Raw genomic sequence first — 16750 nt, forward strand, 5'->3', positions numbered from 1 at the left:
TATAGTAAATAAACATATTTATTTAGGCGTAATAAGGGCGAATGATGTAGCCTAGTTTAATGTTTATTATATATATATATATATATGTTTTTTTTTTTTTTTTTACAGTGTAGGCTACTTTATTGGCATGTTTGTTTTACATATAATATTGCCAATGCATAAATAAAACACAATGCATTGACAGAAAAAAAAAAAAAAAAAAAATAGGTGCCAGTGATAGTGATAAAGCCTAATAAAAAAAATTGAATAACATTTTTTAATATATATATAAACATTAAACTAGGCTACATCATTCGCCCTTATTACCCCTAAATAAATATGTTGCTTTAAATGGTTAAAAAGGGTAGGTTATATTATTCAAACGCATGACATAAGGGTACCGGTAGTTCTCTTGCAATTTCTAACCATAAATAGTGGTAGTGATATAAATTTAGTCATCGTTTTATACTGTAATGGAAAAAAGTATGAAACATTTTACAGTATGTGGTTATTTTCTGGGATTTCCACAACCACAGTGCAAACCTTTCTCTCACGCACACGCACAAAGAGGGGGTATGCTGCCTAAACTTGCAATCGGAAACTTCCCACTTCTGAAGCCGTGATTATGACCTCATCGGATTCAAATCTTGACCTGAAAGTTCATGTTAAATTTTTTAACTTGGAGACTTTACAATTCCGATAGCAAATGAAGGCAGCATTAAAACTTCGGGGACCTTCTTTTCGGAAGAAACTGGTTCCGGTTTAGAAGACAATATTGTATTTAAACAGAATTTTGTTTTTTACTATCAACCCGGTGGTTTACAATGGCTGGCAGTTTTTACCAAAATATCATGGTTAGATCATTATGGGAGCTCCTTAGAACAGTTTTAAAAAGCTTTCAGAATTGTTCGGTCACTTTGTTTGTTTTTTGGACATGGTCAACCGGTGACAGCAGTAACTGTTACTTAGGCGAAAAATATGGTTACCAATACCATGGTAAATGTATGAAATTTCAAAATCCATGGACGCAAGCTTACAGTTGCTACAGTCCACTGTCTGTGATCCTAGACTCGATGTAAATAGTTTGTTTATAAAATATAAAAAATACATTAAATAAAAAAAAAACATAATATAACATAACTAAGAAATATATAAAAGAGAAATACACATGAAATGTTTTTTAAACGTTTCTACCTAATCTCTTTTTGAGGTCGATCTTTCCTCTCAGGCATGTTTTCGGACAACACTTCTATGCGCCACAGAACTAGGAGGCCCTCTGTCGTTTCAGCGCCGTTTGAAATAACGAGCGACCAGGCCAATGAAAAATAAAAGTTTCTCATCTGATTGAAATCTACAACATCCTGGTTGCTATTTCGGTAAATATGTTTCATACAATTCCCAAATAACCCATATAGCTTAATCGTACTAAAATCTGTGTTCGTAAATTATAGTTATAACCTTTATTTTCACAAAGTTTGATAGCCGACTGGCTAATGCTGAATGGACTGACTAACGCTTGCAATTTCAAGTGTCGTTAGTAGTAAATTATTACGTGTTCCATGAAGTACAACTACAGGAACGCTTATTTAGCTAGTTGTTGTAACTCGACGAACGATCTAAAGTGAAATTCTGAAACGTGCTTTCACAACGCAGTTTTCAGTTTGTTTTACATAAATATGTTTTGACTTGGTTCTACTAATATAATAAATGTTTCCCCTAAATTTAGTTTGAATGCCATCATGTTTAATTTCCGCACACTAGCATAGTTATATTAAGCATAAAACCACAACTGTAACGTATTTGTAGTTATACAGTGCTTTGAGCGTGACGTTTCTGTGCGTGGGGCAAACCCTTTTATTGCTTTGTCTGGTAACCAGTCGTTTTGCTGTCCTCAACTTTAATTTCTTTGTTTACTTTGGTAACGTTACTTATACAATCTCTTTGGGATTTGCTTGTAGGTGCTGGTTTAGCTCTTTGTCCTGAGCCTCAGGTCCAGTGACAGCAGCCATGTTTCTGTACAACCTGACCCTGCAGCGGGCAACTGGCATCTCCCATGCCATCCATGGCAACTTCTCAGGTACATCACTGAATAACAACACTGAGTCATGGGTCATTTCTTAAAGTCCCCCTGTAGTCAATAATTGTATCCCTTATAGTTATAACTCATTTGATCAACAAAATGACATATTTAAACTTTTTTTCCTTTTCCTTCATGCCTTAAAATAGTTTGAATGTAACTCTACACCCTTGCCTCATTTAGTATAAGCGGTTCTATGAATATGCAAAGTTACCCCGCCCCCATTCACACCTGCTCAGAGATCCACTGAACGATCACGTTGACACCCTGATCATCAGCAAATACATTATAATTATATGCACAGGGTTAGGGATGCACCGATCCACATTTTTTCACTTCCGATCCGATCCCGATACCTGAATTTGGATATCGGCCGATACCGATACTATTCCGATACCAGAGCTGTGTTTGATTTAATATTATTATTATCATTATTGTTTATTTTATATGTTGCTGAAATATGAATGATATGTTATGTACGTATGTATGCATGTATGTCCCAAAAGGCAACTTGAGGTAAGTATAAGGTCAGAAAAGGAAGTCAGAAAAACAGGAAATCCTGTTAACAGGAAAAATCCCATTCTGAAAACAAATATGCAACTGTAAGGGTTTCAAATTGATTGTCATGCCAATATTTATTACATTCCCAAAATGTCAAATACTTGCGTCTTGAAATATAAGAAAAGTGCAAGTGTAAACATCTTACACACACACTATCTGAAGGGTGATCCTCGCTCAGATGCAGTAACTCTCTCGATGAATGCTCGATCAACATCAGCATCGTGCAAACAAACAAGCGGATTTCGCCTCAGACGCGCGTCGATTTCGCTTCAAACTTTTGCTTTTTACGCACGTCAATTTTTCTCTGGTCGCGCGAATGGATTCAAAATATTCAAGCGTCCAAATAGACGCGGTAGACACGAATTTGACGCGCTATTCGCGTTTGGTGTGAACGCACAGTAACGTGGTGCTTTTTTAAATGTTTGATTGCGTTCGTTGTGTTGTACGACGCGAGGGAGCTTTAAAGGACTCTGAATTACAGCTTTGCAAACATTGCATTTTGCTGTCTTGCTCTGCGGTGTTTCCAGTGTGAAGTATTTCCACACAGCGGACGTTGTTGGCTAGCCGCAAACCGTGGAATGGATTTCCTGAGCGGGGGCGTGTCTCATAACTCTGTGTCTCATTGAGCCGCGCCTCCGTTCAGGAAATCCATTCCACAGTTTGCAGCCAGCGAGCAGACTCGCCAGCGGGAATCACTTTTGGACTTTGGAGTCATTTCAGCAGACGTTAAAGCAAGCGCAGACATGACTCATGGATATCGGATATCTCAGCAGGTTGGATCGGGAAAATCCGATACGTGAATTACGCTGGTATCGGGTCCCGATACCGATACTGGATCGGATCGGCCCCATCCCTACACAGGGTATATTTAACTCCTAGGAAGCTTCATTAAATGATGGTTATTAACGATCCTATGTGTACTTTCTGTTCCTCCAAAGTGATTGGCAGTTATTTTCACATGGTTTGGGAGTGTACCTCAGTGGCCGACTTTTGGAAGATGGTTGCCTTTAACCTCTCTAGGGCTACGTTTACACGTGGCCGGTTATTTTCATAAACGTACATTTCACCCTCTCCGTTTTCAGAAAAGTGTTCGTTTACACAAACCCGTGTATATGCCGTCAAGAGCATGCCAAACCGGTAGGTGGCAGTGTAACGAGAAGCTCAAAGCCCATGTTAGCCGATCAGAATCCCGAAAATATAGGTCGCACCTTTGACGCAGTGCAAGTTCTGTCGCATACTGTGACGTCGACTGCCTAAAACTCAGTTTTTCTCAGTTTACCTGCAAACAGAGTTTTCCAAAATCTCCACTCTGGCCGGAGTTTTTAGAAAGAATCGTTTTCAGAGGCGAATTCTCCGTTTGCGTGTAAACGAGGGGCACAACCGAAGGGAATGTCTCCGTTTTTCAAAATAACCATGTACGTGTAAATGGGGCCTAGGTTGTTTAAGATTAGATTGCCCTGTTCCCCTGCTACACTAATTTTGAATGATTTGTCAAGGCTGGGTTTGACACTGGATAAGAGAAGAGCATTGCTGGCTGGACTTTCGGCTGCAAAAAAACTAGTTATCACACGTTGGTAACCTCCACATTCACTCTCTTTTTAAGCTTTGGTTTTAACATATTTGGATGTTGTCTACTCTGAGTTGTCGATAGCTGGAGTCCACGGAGCAAAGGAGTCAGCGATAGAGGCTTGGCATTCACTTTTAACTACCCTCTGTGGGCTTCAGGTGTAACATGTAACTGAGATTTGGAGATCTGGATCCCAGGGGGTGGGTGGGTTATACCTGGGGTTTTAATTGTGTAATTTAAAAAAAAAAATTTTATCTTAGTTGTTAATCAAACGTGTCTGTATATGCATATTAGGGTGGCCCTTAAGTGTACGAATTTTTTTTTTTTTTTTTTCTGCAGCCTGACCCGCCAGAGTTGTTCCATTTATGCTAAAAACACCCCAGAAAATAAATGGGGCAAAAATATGAATATTTAGAGGTAGCTCAAGCACATCAAAGTTCGCTGTTTTTGTAGGCAATTCTACAAGTCAGCAAAATTCTTCATTCTAAAACGTTTAGCATTGAGCATTGTATTCAATACTATACACAGTTTGCAGAATGCATCAAATCACGTAGCCTATTACTTGATCACAGTTCAATGTGAGTACAATATTAATTATTTAATAGGGGTGTCCATGGTTAACCGGTTAACCGATTAACCGTTAAAAATTGCGTAACCGAGTGAAACATTTTGCTCGGTTAAGTGGCGTCAATGGCGTGTATTGAATTTAGTTGTAATACATTTTTGCACCACCAGAGACCGCTAGAGCGCTCCCAGACATTTGTAATGTCCACAAGAAGTAGTCATGACCAGTTTTCTAATATGAAGCGGGCAAAGAAAGCGCGCGTCCGAGAGTGAAGGCTGTGCGCGAGCCAGAAGTATCCGCGCCACAGCTTTACCCCAGCAGTTTCACCCCGCGCATGCGCAGTTTCATCACAACAGTTTTACCCGCAGAGTCCGTTTACCGTTACATTAACCCATACAATTTGTATTATGCATTTCCTAAACATGTACTTGCTAATCAAACACTTTATATGAACAAACTACTAATCTATAAAACACAATCGGTCTTCCGACCTTTTACTGTTGTGTTGATATGTGCGAGGGAGAGAGAGCAATACAGTGCTCATGTTGTTTGAAGGCGGTGAGAGTGCGCGTGCGCGTCCAGGGCTCTCTCTCTCTGTTTGTTCTTATGCGCCCTGTCCACTGATCTAAATAATTAGTTGTTACGACGACTTATTTGTTCACTCGTTTTAATAAATCGTGGACGCGTACTAATTCCCTCCCTCATTCTGATTTAACGAATTACAACGTGGCCAAAAACAGTTTGATACTATTAATTAGTGAATGCTAAAGACCTATTTTTGTGAATTGGTGAATATTCAGGTGAATTATTTCGTGGCCATGAATTAATAATAATTATTAAACTGTTTTTCTTACCTGTGAAGATAGCTCTTCAGTGAAGGCCGACTATTCTCGTACAGTTTTTTTTATTCCTAGATCGCCTCTTATTTTAAAAACGAACGAATGAATGCTCTGCTAGTTAACTGGAGATGTTTTGTTTATTTGTATTGGTACATTCGTGCCGCGAGATGTTTCAAAAGTGGTGGGGACATGTCCCACCCGCAAATTACGCCTATCTCGGGGTTGCGGCGCGCACACTATGGTTAACCGAGTATTAACCGCTAAGGGCCTCGGTTAACGGTTAATGAAAAACTTGAAAACGTGCAGCCCTATTATTTAACCAAATATATCTTACACAACATACATTTGACTCTTGTAAGATAACTGATGATACGCATCTTTTCACAGTTTGCACAGTTCAAAGTCAATAGTTCAGAGTTTCTTAACACCAAGCAGTGTTGATTTCTTGGCATCTGGAAATTGTATTAGGTTTTGCTCAATGACTTGCAGAGCAATACTGCAGCTGTTCTTCACACCTAAAGCGCGATTGTGACGCATCTTGGATGAGCGCAACACCACGTTCTGCATGGTCGTTTGTTACCGCCAGACTATTGATTATTGCCTCCGCAGCTTTGAAATCATCTCAGTTTTTTAAACGGAGTTAAAAATGTTTAGTTTTTTAAATATTGATTATTTAACTTAACGGAGTCCTGTCGATGCTTGACCGGAATTCTTGCCCGGAACCAAAATTCTTCCACTCTCTGTATGGTATTGTTTGCTGCTGCTCGAATATCCTCTTTCAGAACATTGTGACGATGTAAAAAATGGCCGAGAACGATGGTCCCTGTGGGTAGCTTAGTCCCTTCAATTCCTTCCACATGGCTAACAAGATAATCTTGCGAAGTACCGACGACCACAAATCACAGCCAGTAATAACAAATACTTGAAATAAGTCACAAAAGTGGCAAAATAACACAATTTATGCTTCTGCAAGAAATGCTTAGAATATCTTTTGTGCAAAATAGGTGTAAATTCAGAATTGCCATTAAATAAGCAAGTATGTAATTTAAATAGTTGAAATAAAATTAGGCAAGTGGTAATTATCACAAATTGAGCATAATAACTGATTATACAAAACTTCAACGTCATCGAGCCACCTCTAAATATTGTTCAAATGAGCTCATATTTTGCCTGAATAATTTTTTCATGTATTGGAACAACTTGAGGGGGTCAGACAATTATAAATCAAAACTTGAAGAATAAGGGCCACCTTAATGCATATGCATATGTATAGGTATGTATGTGAATATATATTTTAAGCTCTATTTTTGTGCCGTGTATTTACCTGTATGTATTGTCTCTTTAAAATAAAAAAAATTAAAATTATCACAAAAAAGATCATATGTTGATGTGATTGGTTACAAGGTAGTTTGTGACCAACACCAGCAATTTCAAACTGCATTTTTGAGACTGTCTTTGGTTTACTGCAGTTTTAAAGAGAAAATACTCAGCAATGGTGCTGACTTGTGAATTTGCAAATGGTTTGTCTAAAAGCATATTAAAAACACCACATAGATATATAAACAACATTAAAAGCTTTATTTTCATCACAGGGAGACTTTAAAAGCAGTGTGCTTATATTTTGTTGGAGAAATTATTGTATCAAATTTGAGATTGAGGTAGTGTTTTCTTTATTATGATGTATATCTGAGTAAAACGACTTCTCAAACAAGAAAAAATGTAGGGCGGGGCTTCATTTTGTTCATCGGAAATTGTTTTGGACTGTTGCGGAGATCTCATGTGAGTGACAGGTTGTGCCGCCCTTGCGCCATTAAACATGTCACTAGAGATGTCATTGCAAGTTGGAGGGGAAGTTGTTTTGATTAAAGATTATGAGGACACATGAATTTTTTATTGATGATGTGATTGGAGAAATCCTTTTATAATAAATACTGCAAATCCCATTAAAAAACAAGAATTGTCAATTTTGGTTTCATGGTGACTTTAAGCCTGAAGTTTAAATCCTAAGTGGTGTTTCCCTTTCACTAGGAACTAAGCAGCAGGAGATTGTTGTTTCCCGTGGGAAAATCCTGGAACTGCTGCGCCCTGATGCCAACACAGGGAAAGTCCACACGCTGCTTACTATGGAGGTGTTTGGTGTCATCCGATCCCTCATGGCCTTCAGGCTAACGGGTGGAACTAAAGGTGAGCAACTTGGTTCTAACTGTTGTTTTGCATAGTTCATATGTAGAAACTTTAATTCACATGGATCTCATTATGTAATTTTTAGACTATGTTGTGGTGGGGAGTGACTCTGGCCGTATTGTGATCCTGGAGTACCATCCCTCCAAGAACATGTTTGAAAAGATTCACCAGGAGACGTTTGGCAAGAGTGGCTGCAGACGTATCGTGCCAGGGCAGTTCCTCGCTGTGGACCCAAAAGGCAGAGCTGTTATGATAGGTATATCTACAGAGGCTCTGTGTAGTAAAGGCTACAAGGTTGTATCAGTTTGAGATGCAGTAGGAAAGCCAATAATCAAAATATGCATAATAAAGCAGCATTTTCATATGTAACCCATTTTATAATTTTAACTATCCACTTTTTCCTCTCCCAGGTGCCACAGAAAAGCAGAAGTTGGTATACATCCTGAACAGAGATGCAGCCGCCCGCCTTACCATCTCCTCCCCTCTAGAGGCCCATAAGGCTAATACACTTGTCTACCATGTGGTTGGTGTGGACGTGGGCTTTGAGAACCCCATGTTTGCCTGCCTGGAGATGGACTATGAGGTCAGAGTCCTTCTTGAAAAATCATCTAGTGCAGGGGATCTCAACTCTGGCCCTCGAGATCCACTTTCCTGCAGTTTTCTCTCCAATCTTGACTGACTCACCTGCCTGTATCTATCTAGTAATTTTAAAGACATTGATTAGCTTGTTCAGGTGTGTTTGATTAGGGTTGGAGCTAAAAATCTGCATGAAAGTGGACCTTGAGGGCCAGAGTTGAGAACCCATTCTCGTGCAGTGGTTCTCGACCAGAGGGTTGGGGCTTTAGCAAACTGCCCATGGGGGCTGCAGGATGACTTAAAAGTAGTTAAAATAATAAATGAATATATTGAAATGATCTGAACTTAATCTAAATTAAAATGTTTATACAGATCAAATCAAGATGATTAACTTCTGGAAAGCACAAAATGAATTTTGGTTAATTTAATATATCGGTATTCACAGTTTCTGTTCTAAACTTTTTTTAAAAGCAGTCATAATCACTGCAGAAATATCTTGTAATAGTCAATATGGGGGTCCTTTAAATATTGTGTTGGACAACAGGTCAAAAAGGTTGAGATGTATTTGCATGTAGCCAATGTTAATGCTACTTAAGTTGATCTTAATTTTTCATGTTTTTTCAAATACTAGTGATGTATGTCTCTAACCCATAGTGGTAAATGGTTTTGCAGGAGGCAGATAATGATCCCACCGGAGAAGCTGCGGCTAACACACAGCAGACTCTGACCTTTTATGAGTTGGACTTGGGCCTCAACCATGTCGTGCGCAAGTACAGCGAGGCACTGGAAGAACACGGCAACTTCCTCATCACAGGTTCGGACCTTTCAGAATGTCAAGATAGATTTACTTGTTGGATAAGAATTCACAAAATGTGTTGCAAAAATGTGTTGCAATGCCTTTAACAGAACACTTATCTAACCCTTGTTTCAAACGTGTTGCAATACCTTTATCTAACACTTGTTTCACCTGATTTGAAGTTGTTTGACTACATCAGGTGTTGTTTGACACCTGATTCACTATTGCATAATTGTTTTTGAAAGAAACTACTTTTAGAAAAGATGTATTAAATTGATCAAAATTAAGTTTATAATTTTACAAAAGATTTCTACTTCAAATAAATGCTATTCTTTTGAACTTTCTAGTCATCAAAGAATCCTGGAAAACACATTTCCACAAAAATATTATGCAGGTCAACTGTTTTCAACCTTATCTGATAATACTAAAATGTTTTGAGCACCAAATCAGCTTTTTTTAGAATGATTTCTGAAAGATGGAAATTATTTGAAATTGTAATGTTCCTCAAGATTAGTGTTTTTACTGTATTTTTGATCCGTTTAAGAGGCTTCTTTCAAAAAAAATAAAATAATAAAATTAGTATGGACCCCAAGCTCTTGAACGATATTGTAGATTAAAATAGTTATGTTCTCCAGTGTGTCAGAAATGATGAATATCTTCATGTCTCTTCTCTGACTGTTTGGTGAAGAGATTGTTATGATATCTGATCTTCATGGACTCATGGGAAGTTTTGCTTTCAGAGGAGAAAAATCTAGCCTAGTGTCTGAGTTACTGTGTTAATCTGACCATTTCCCCTGTCTGCTGTAGTTCCTGGAGGTTCCGATGGTCCCAGCGGTGTGCTCATTTGCTCTGAGAACTATATCACCTACAAAAACTTTGGTGACCAGCCGGACATCCGTTGCCCAATCCCACGCAGGAGGGTGAGTTTGTGTTGTCTGCCCCTTTGCATCCCTCCGTTTGGGCACAATACACTAAACATCAACTTGAGGTGTCTAAATCGCAGCTTGACAGCTATTAGTATCGAAATGATGAGCTTTTCATGTCTCTTCTCTGACTATTGAACTGGAGACTCATAAAGACCTCTGATCATAATATTCGTTTTGGACCTCAAACTGTGGTTGTATAGTTCTCAGTCATTGTGTTTGCAGAATAGATTAAACACACATGTGAGATGTGACCACAGCGCCTTTCTCTTTCTCTGCATCTTTTAGAATGACCTGGATGATCCTGAGAGAGGCATGATCTTTGTCTGCTCTGCCACCCACAAGACCAAATCCATGTTTTTCTTTCTAGCCCAGACAGAACAGGGTGACATCTTTAAGGTTACACTGGAAACTGACGAGGAGATGGTGAGCACACAAAGCTAATGACCCTGACTGTCATCTGTTTCTTTACTTCATGGACATAGAGGTTTTTCAAGCAAGGGAAAATGTAATTGCTCTCAACTACTTGTGTTCCATTCAAAACGGAAAGTCAGAATTTCTAACTTCCTACTTTGAAAAGTGCAATAAAATGCCACTTGAAGGTGGACTTGGAAACTTTCAACCCAGGTTTGAAGAAATGAGTATTTGACATCACCTGAACAAACAGTTGATGCTAAACATTTACTTTTTTAAGCAAATATTATTCTGTGAACAGTCAGTGTTCCTACATTATGCAATCATAAAACCCTTTAAACAAATGTTTGCGTTGCAGAGAAAGGTGTGTAAACCACAGTAAAAAAACAACAACTTAAAATTGCTTAAAATTGCTCACCTGCAATACAAATCTTATATCTGACTGAATGAAACTGGAGTAAAGTGAATTTTGTAATCTAACATTGAGTTTCCACTGAACTTGAGGTTGAAATGCTGGAAAGTGATATGCTATGTATTTGGATTACATAGTCTGTTCATATTTTAGGTGACAGAGATCAGGATGAAGTATTTCGATACCATTCCAGTGGCCACAGCCATGTGTGTTTTGAAGACTGGCTTCTTGTTTGTTTCTTCAGAGTTTGGAAACCAGTAAGTCACTTTTACATCTTGCACATTTTATCACTAACCTAACAATAACTAGGACTGCACGATTAAACAATCAAAATCAAACCGAAATTGCAATTGCAAACCGAAAGGCTGCAATTTTTAATTAAATATATGCACAGCGTGATCAGTAAATGTTACTCTATCTCTGAAAGTACTGCGAGATCGAGTCGCTTATAACTTTTATAGCATTTGAAAAAGCAACGTGTCAAACAGTGTGAGTGATTTCTCTCTCTCTCTCTCTCTCTCTCTCTCTCTCTCTCTCTCTCTCTCTCTCTCTCTCTCTCTCTCTCTCTCTCTCTCTCTCTCTCTCTCTCTCAGCTTGAGTAAAATGGTCACACTTCTGTTTTTGGCGAGTGTCCTGGTAAACGCAGTCAGTTATGTCTTAAACATAAGCTGTTGATGTGTAACAATGTAATAGCTTTTAGCTTTTAAAGTGACAGCAGCAGTGTCTGTCATTAATGTTGATAAAGGAGTCAAGTTTAATAGCCTATGCATTTAATTAATACCGGACTAAAAACTGTTATTTTATATTTGATTACTTTATTCAGTTTCTGTAGTATTTCTGAATACTAGTGTTAGACCTACCCAAAAACCTTCTCTTTATTTCATTTTTCTCTTTATTCTATTGTATTTATTTGTGCTACTTTTTCAATTTAATTCAAGCTTCCTTGTGTTGTGTAAACTCTTGAGCATAAAATACTCCATTGTAAAAACTCAAATACAATGAGTGAGCCAACATTTAGGTGAGATGAATGTAATAAAAAAATATTATGGACCCCGAGCTTTTGAACGGTATTGTAGATTAAAATAGTTATGTCAGAAATGATGAATATCTTCATGTCTCTTCTCTGACTGTTTGATGATGAGATTTGTTTTGATATCTGATCTGTGCACTAGATCTTAAAGTGACAGCAACCGTGTCTGTCATTAATGTTGATAAAACAACACAGCCAGCGTGTTTTGGAGAAAAACATTTTTCATAATGTTTGTGTTTTTTTCATAATGTTTTTTTTTTTTTTTTTACTTCAATTAAAGGTTAGATTTTTGCAAATTATTTTGAATAAAATATCAAAAAGATAAGCAGATTAAATTTTTTTTTTTTTTACAAACTTTGATCATATTTACCAGTGGTGCCATTAATTCTGACCACAACTGTATGTGTGTGTATATATTTCATTTCAATTTGGTAAAAAAAAAATCACATTTTAAATCGCAATTTGATTATTTTTTTATTTTTTTCCAAATCGTGCAGCCCTAATAATTACTGAATACTTCTGATTTGGTGGTATTTTCACCAAGTTTCAGTGCAATAACTAGCTTATAGAAGCTGGTAACAAGAGGGTGGAATGTGTGGGAGCAGTAGTTTTCAGTAACCTGAAACCTGTGTTTTAAATGTAGCCATACTTCTCATTTTCTGTTTAACCTGAAGCTTTTCAATAATCTGCGCTGTTGGACAGATTGTGTTCTTTGGAAGTCTGAATCTAAAACTTTATTTTTTTTTGTTAGTTACCTGTATCAGATTGCCCACTTGGGTGATGACGATGAGGAACCTGAGTTTTCTTCTGCTATGCCTCTGGAGGAAGGAGACACATTCTTTTTCCAACCACGTCCCCTTAAGAACCTTGTGCTAGTGGACGAGCAAGAAAATCTTTCCCCCATCATGTCCTGCCAGGTGTGTGAAAGTGAAATCTGATGTTTATACTCAAGCCGGGAATTACTGATGGGAAGTGGGATTTTAAGTTGGCATGAGAACAGATGTTTGGGAATGAATGAGTTCTTGGATGACTGTGCAGTATTGAACTGCTTATTTTCTAGTTGCCAAATTGCGAAGTGTTTAGTCAGACATCAGTATGTGTAATTGAGCATGTCAACGCTTCAGACTCCCTCCCCCCCTTATTACATCACTTCTTGTCATGTAATGATGGAAACTGATGCCTCTGTAGGGAGTGTTGAACCCACAGACTTTATTACATTTTTTTATTAATTAACTTCTTGTTCTGCAGATTGCTGATTTGGCTAATGAAGATACCCCGCAGCTGTATGTGGCATGTGGCAGAGGACCCCGATCTACACTGAGAGTTTTGAGACATGGACTGGAGGTTTGTGATGCTAGGAGTCACAGTTCTGTGGCAGCTTTCACAACATGGTTTCAAAATGGAAATTTGACACCCGATGCATCAGAAAACCTACGCAATTAATGCGGTTTTAACACATCACATTCTAGGGTTTTCCAAAGACTATTAATGTTTCAATGTGTTAAAATGCGTGTGTGTTTTTCTTTTTTTTTTCTTCAGGTGTCAGAGATGGCTGTTTCTGAGCTGCCTGGTAACCCCAATGCTGTGTGGACTGTCAGGAGACATGTAGAAGGTAAAAGATCAGCTCATGTAGAGTAGAGGTCGACCAATAGTGGATTTTACAGATACCGATATTTAGGTTTGACAGTATGTGCCAATAACAGATTAATCAACCTTGATCATTTATGTTAGTTCATAGTATATTAACTAAGGTTAACAGATAAAAATTAAAACAAAATTTAAAATGTTTTAGTAAATATTGAAATTAACAAACTAACAATGATCAATACTACAACATTGATTAACCTTAGTTAATGATAAAAATGTTATCTTATTGTAAAGTGTTAGCATTTCATATAAATCCAAAGAGTCTGCTATGCTTAAAGATGGCCATCTTTAATATCTGCAAAGGCCAGAGCATTAAAATTGCATAAATGTATATTACACGTATAGTCTCTCACTCTTCTATATTAGAATACTTGATGATTACTTGATCAAAATAACAATATGTATTGCAGTGATAAAAAAAAGAATAGAATCGAATGAGTTTCTGATTTGTTTGTTTCTGTCGGCTGCATGAACATATCAAAGTTGAGACAGCAATCACGTCACTAGCTTTAAATATGCAACTTCGCCGGCTAATGAATGCATAAAAGTGACTAGGTGGATATAAACAAATGCAAAAAGATGGTAACAATTGCGACATTAAACATTTGGGTCACGTGTGCGTGTGTTTTTATTATTGTTTTAACCGCTTGACGTACTAATGTTAGAGTCCTCACAGCCTGGACTGCAAACATACTTCTGTTCCTTCTCTGCTAATGCAGCATTTAGTCAACAAATAAATTACTTTATAATGATATGGCAACATGGACTGTAGTATTCTGTATTCATACTGTTTCGCTGTCTGTGTTTTAAATGCCCATATGAAGCGTCAGTTCTCTCCGTGCAGCTTGTGATCTCTGTGCTGCGTGCAGCCTCGCGTGTTACAATAAACAACACACGGTGCCAGTGACAGTTTATTTGTCCTTTAGAGGATGCTCTTGCTCTGTAATGCCAGCAGTCTTTTCTCAGCGCTCTCGTACTGTGTAATGAAAGCACACCATTCTCAGCCGCTCCTGCAACGGACGCAACCCGGAAAAACTATCTGTATGGATTTTTGCCGATAACGATAGTTCCACCAATCAACTATCGGTACCGATATATCGGCAAAACCGATGAATCGTTCGACCTCTAATGTAGAGTGTGTGTTTGCTCATGGACTATGCAAACTTGTTTGAAATAATTTTCTGCAAATGTTTCTCTGGAAAATAAAGGTGGTGATTTATACTCGTCACTCTTAAAGTCACTTGTAGGAATGCATTTAAACCCTTGAACATTTTGACTGTCTACAACAAGAAATGTAATTGTGGCATATTGGCTTCTCAGAGTCCTGCAGGACCACATAATGATTTCTGGACGCTCAGTTCTTTTTGTAAGATTAAATGGCTTACATGCATAGTAGGGGTGTGCACTAATATTCAAATTTTCGAATATTCGATCTGTAATTATTATTCGATAAATAAAATACTATTCGAATTTTACTACGTTGCTTTGCTGGCTGTAAAGGCAGTGAATCCATGATAAATCCTAAGCACTAACTGTTGGATGGTATTTGATCACAATGTTGTCGTCTGCCTCGCAAAGTTTGGAATTACTTAAATTATCTTACTAAATGATGTAACAGAATGGAATTAATCTGAGTTATAATATCACCACAATGATAAATCACATGAAATCCAAACACCAGTTGACTGAGGAAAGACAGCTGTCATCACTCCATTCATGACTGCAGGCAGACTGATCAGAGATACAGTGCAATAAATAAGTTAATACACCCATGCTAAAGTTGACTAAAAATAGGAATAAAAAATCATATTTTGGAAATTGAACTTAATTCCTTAATTTAAAAAATTAGGAAAAATCCAACCTTTAAGGACACCAATTTTCTTTGTGAATGAAATCTCTAGGTATGGTGAAGGCTATGTGATGATGTGGGGCTATTTTAATTCCAAAGGCCAAGGGAACTTTATCAGGATGCATAGTATCCTGGATCCATGAAGTAACTGGCCTTTAAAAATAAAAATCTGCCTGCCTCTATGGGAATTTAACATAGGGGTGTACTAACTTATGCACCATGTTTTTTAAGGAAGAACATTTATTTATTTACGATACATTATTCATTCACAAAGAAAATTGGTGTCCTTAAAGGTTGGATTTTTCCTAATTTTTTAAATTAAGGCATTAAGTTCAATTTCCAAAATATGATTTTTTTATTCCTCTTTTTAGTCAACTTTAGCTGGGTGTCTAAACTTATGCATTGCACTGTAAGTTATCTAATAGCAAAATGATTTTGAGACATATACTTCCTTTAAAGGTCTCATTGCATGAAAATTTCACTGAGTTTTTTTTTTAACCTTAATGAGTTTCCCTAGCCTGCCTATGGTCCCCCAGTGGCTAGACGTTTTGATGGGTGTAAACCAAGCCCTGGGTATTTTTGAGAAAATGAAAGCTCAGATGGGCGAATCTAGAAATCTTCCCCTTATGTCATCATAAGGGGAAAGGTTACCTCCCCTTTCTCTTCTTTGCCCGCAAAAAGAATTTGGCCCGCCCATGAGAAAATGAACAAGTATTTTTTTAGTTCCTTCATCCGAGCCTCTGAAGAAGTGGGTTGTGAATTTCTGATGTGTAATTGTTCAAGTTCAGACAAGTTCAAAGTCGTTCGATACTGTTTATGCATCAGTAAATCAAGCCAGTGACTAAACGATCAACTTCACGTCGTTTCTCTTAGTAGGATGAAAATAATCTTACTTAAACTGTGATTTTTATATACACACACACACACACACACACACACACAGAAAGCGATCAAAGAACAATCCCTTTCCAATCGCCTAGGCTGTCAATCACACAGCGCAAGTTTATTTGGACATTGGACAAAACTCGTTATGAAATCAATGACGCTGTTACACTGCACAACGAAGCTCTCACTGTACTTACCTCATGTTTGCATTGGTGAAATCATTAGTGAGAGTGCAGAAACTGCGTTGCAATGATAAGATCTTCATTCACGCGATCAACAGGCTGTCATCTGCTCAATGCTCATCACTGCAACCTTTTATGTGATGGGAATAGATCTAAATACTTAAAAAAATAAATAAAAAAAAATCTCACGATTCGTTAATCCCGTTAGCTGTAATAGTGAAAACGTGTAATAGCTGTAATAGTAAAAGTTTTCGACAGAGTTCC

General features: G+C 37.7%; 1 protein-coding gene across 1 annotated transcript in view; it reads left to right on the plus strand.

The window, feature by feature from the left end:
- The first annotated feature begins 1232 nt into the window (after window positions 1–1232).
- Window positions 1233–16750, plus strand: part of sf3b3 (splicing factor 3b, subunit 3) — a 35327-nt gene continuing 19809 nt past the window's right edge. Inside the window, exons 1-12 of the mRNA XM_084409830.1 lie at window positions 1233–1355; window positions 1938–2056; window positions 7617–7772; window positions 7858–8028; window positions 8183–8355; window positions 9021–9162; window positions 9952–10064; window positions 10356–10493; window positions 11047–11150; window positions 12675–12840; window positions 13172–13267; window positions 13463–13535. Of these exons, the coding sequence (XP_084265956.1) occupies window positions 1987–2056; window positions 7617–7772; window positions 7858–8028; window positions 8183–8355; window positions 9021–9162; window positions 9952–10064; window positions 10356–10493; window positions 11047–11150; window positions 12675–12840; window positions 13172–13267; window positions 13463–13535 (1402 nt within the window). The 5' untranslated portion in view covers window positions 1233–1355; window positions 1938–1986. The remainder of the gene's footprint in view (window positions 1356–1937; window positions 2057–7616; window positions 7773–7857; window positions 8029–8182; window positions 8356–9020; window positions 9163–9951; window positions 10065–10355; window positions 10494–11046; window positions 11151–12674; window positions 12841–13171; window positions 13268–13462; window positions 13536–16750) is intronic.

The sequence above is a fragment of the Rutilus rutilus genome (assembly GCF_951802725.1).
Source record: "Rutilus rutilus genome assembly, chromosome: 5".
Lineage (NCBI taxonomy): Eukaryota > Metazoa > Chordata > Actinopteri > Cypriniformes > Leuciscidae > Rutilus > Rutilus rutilus.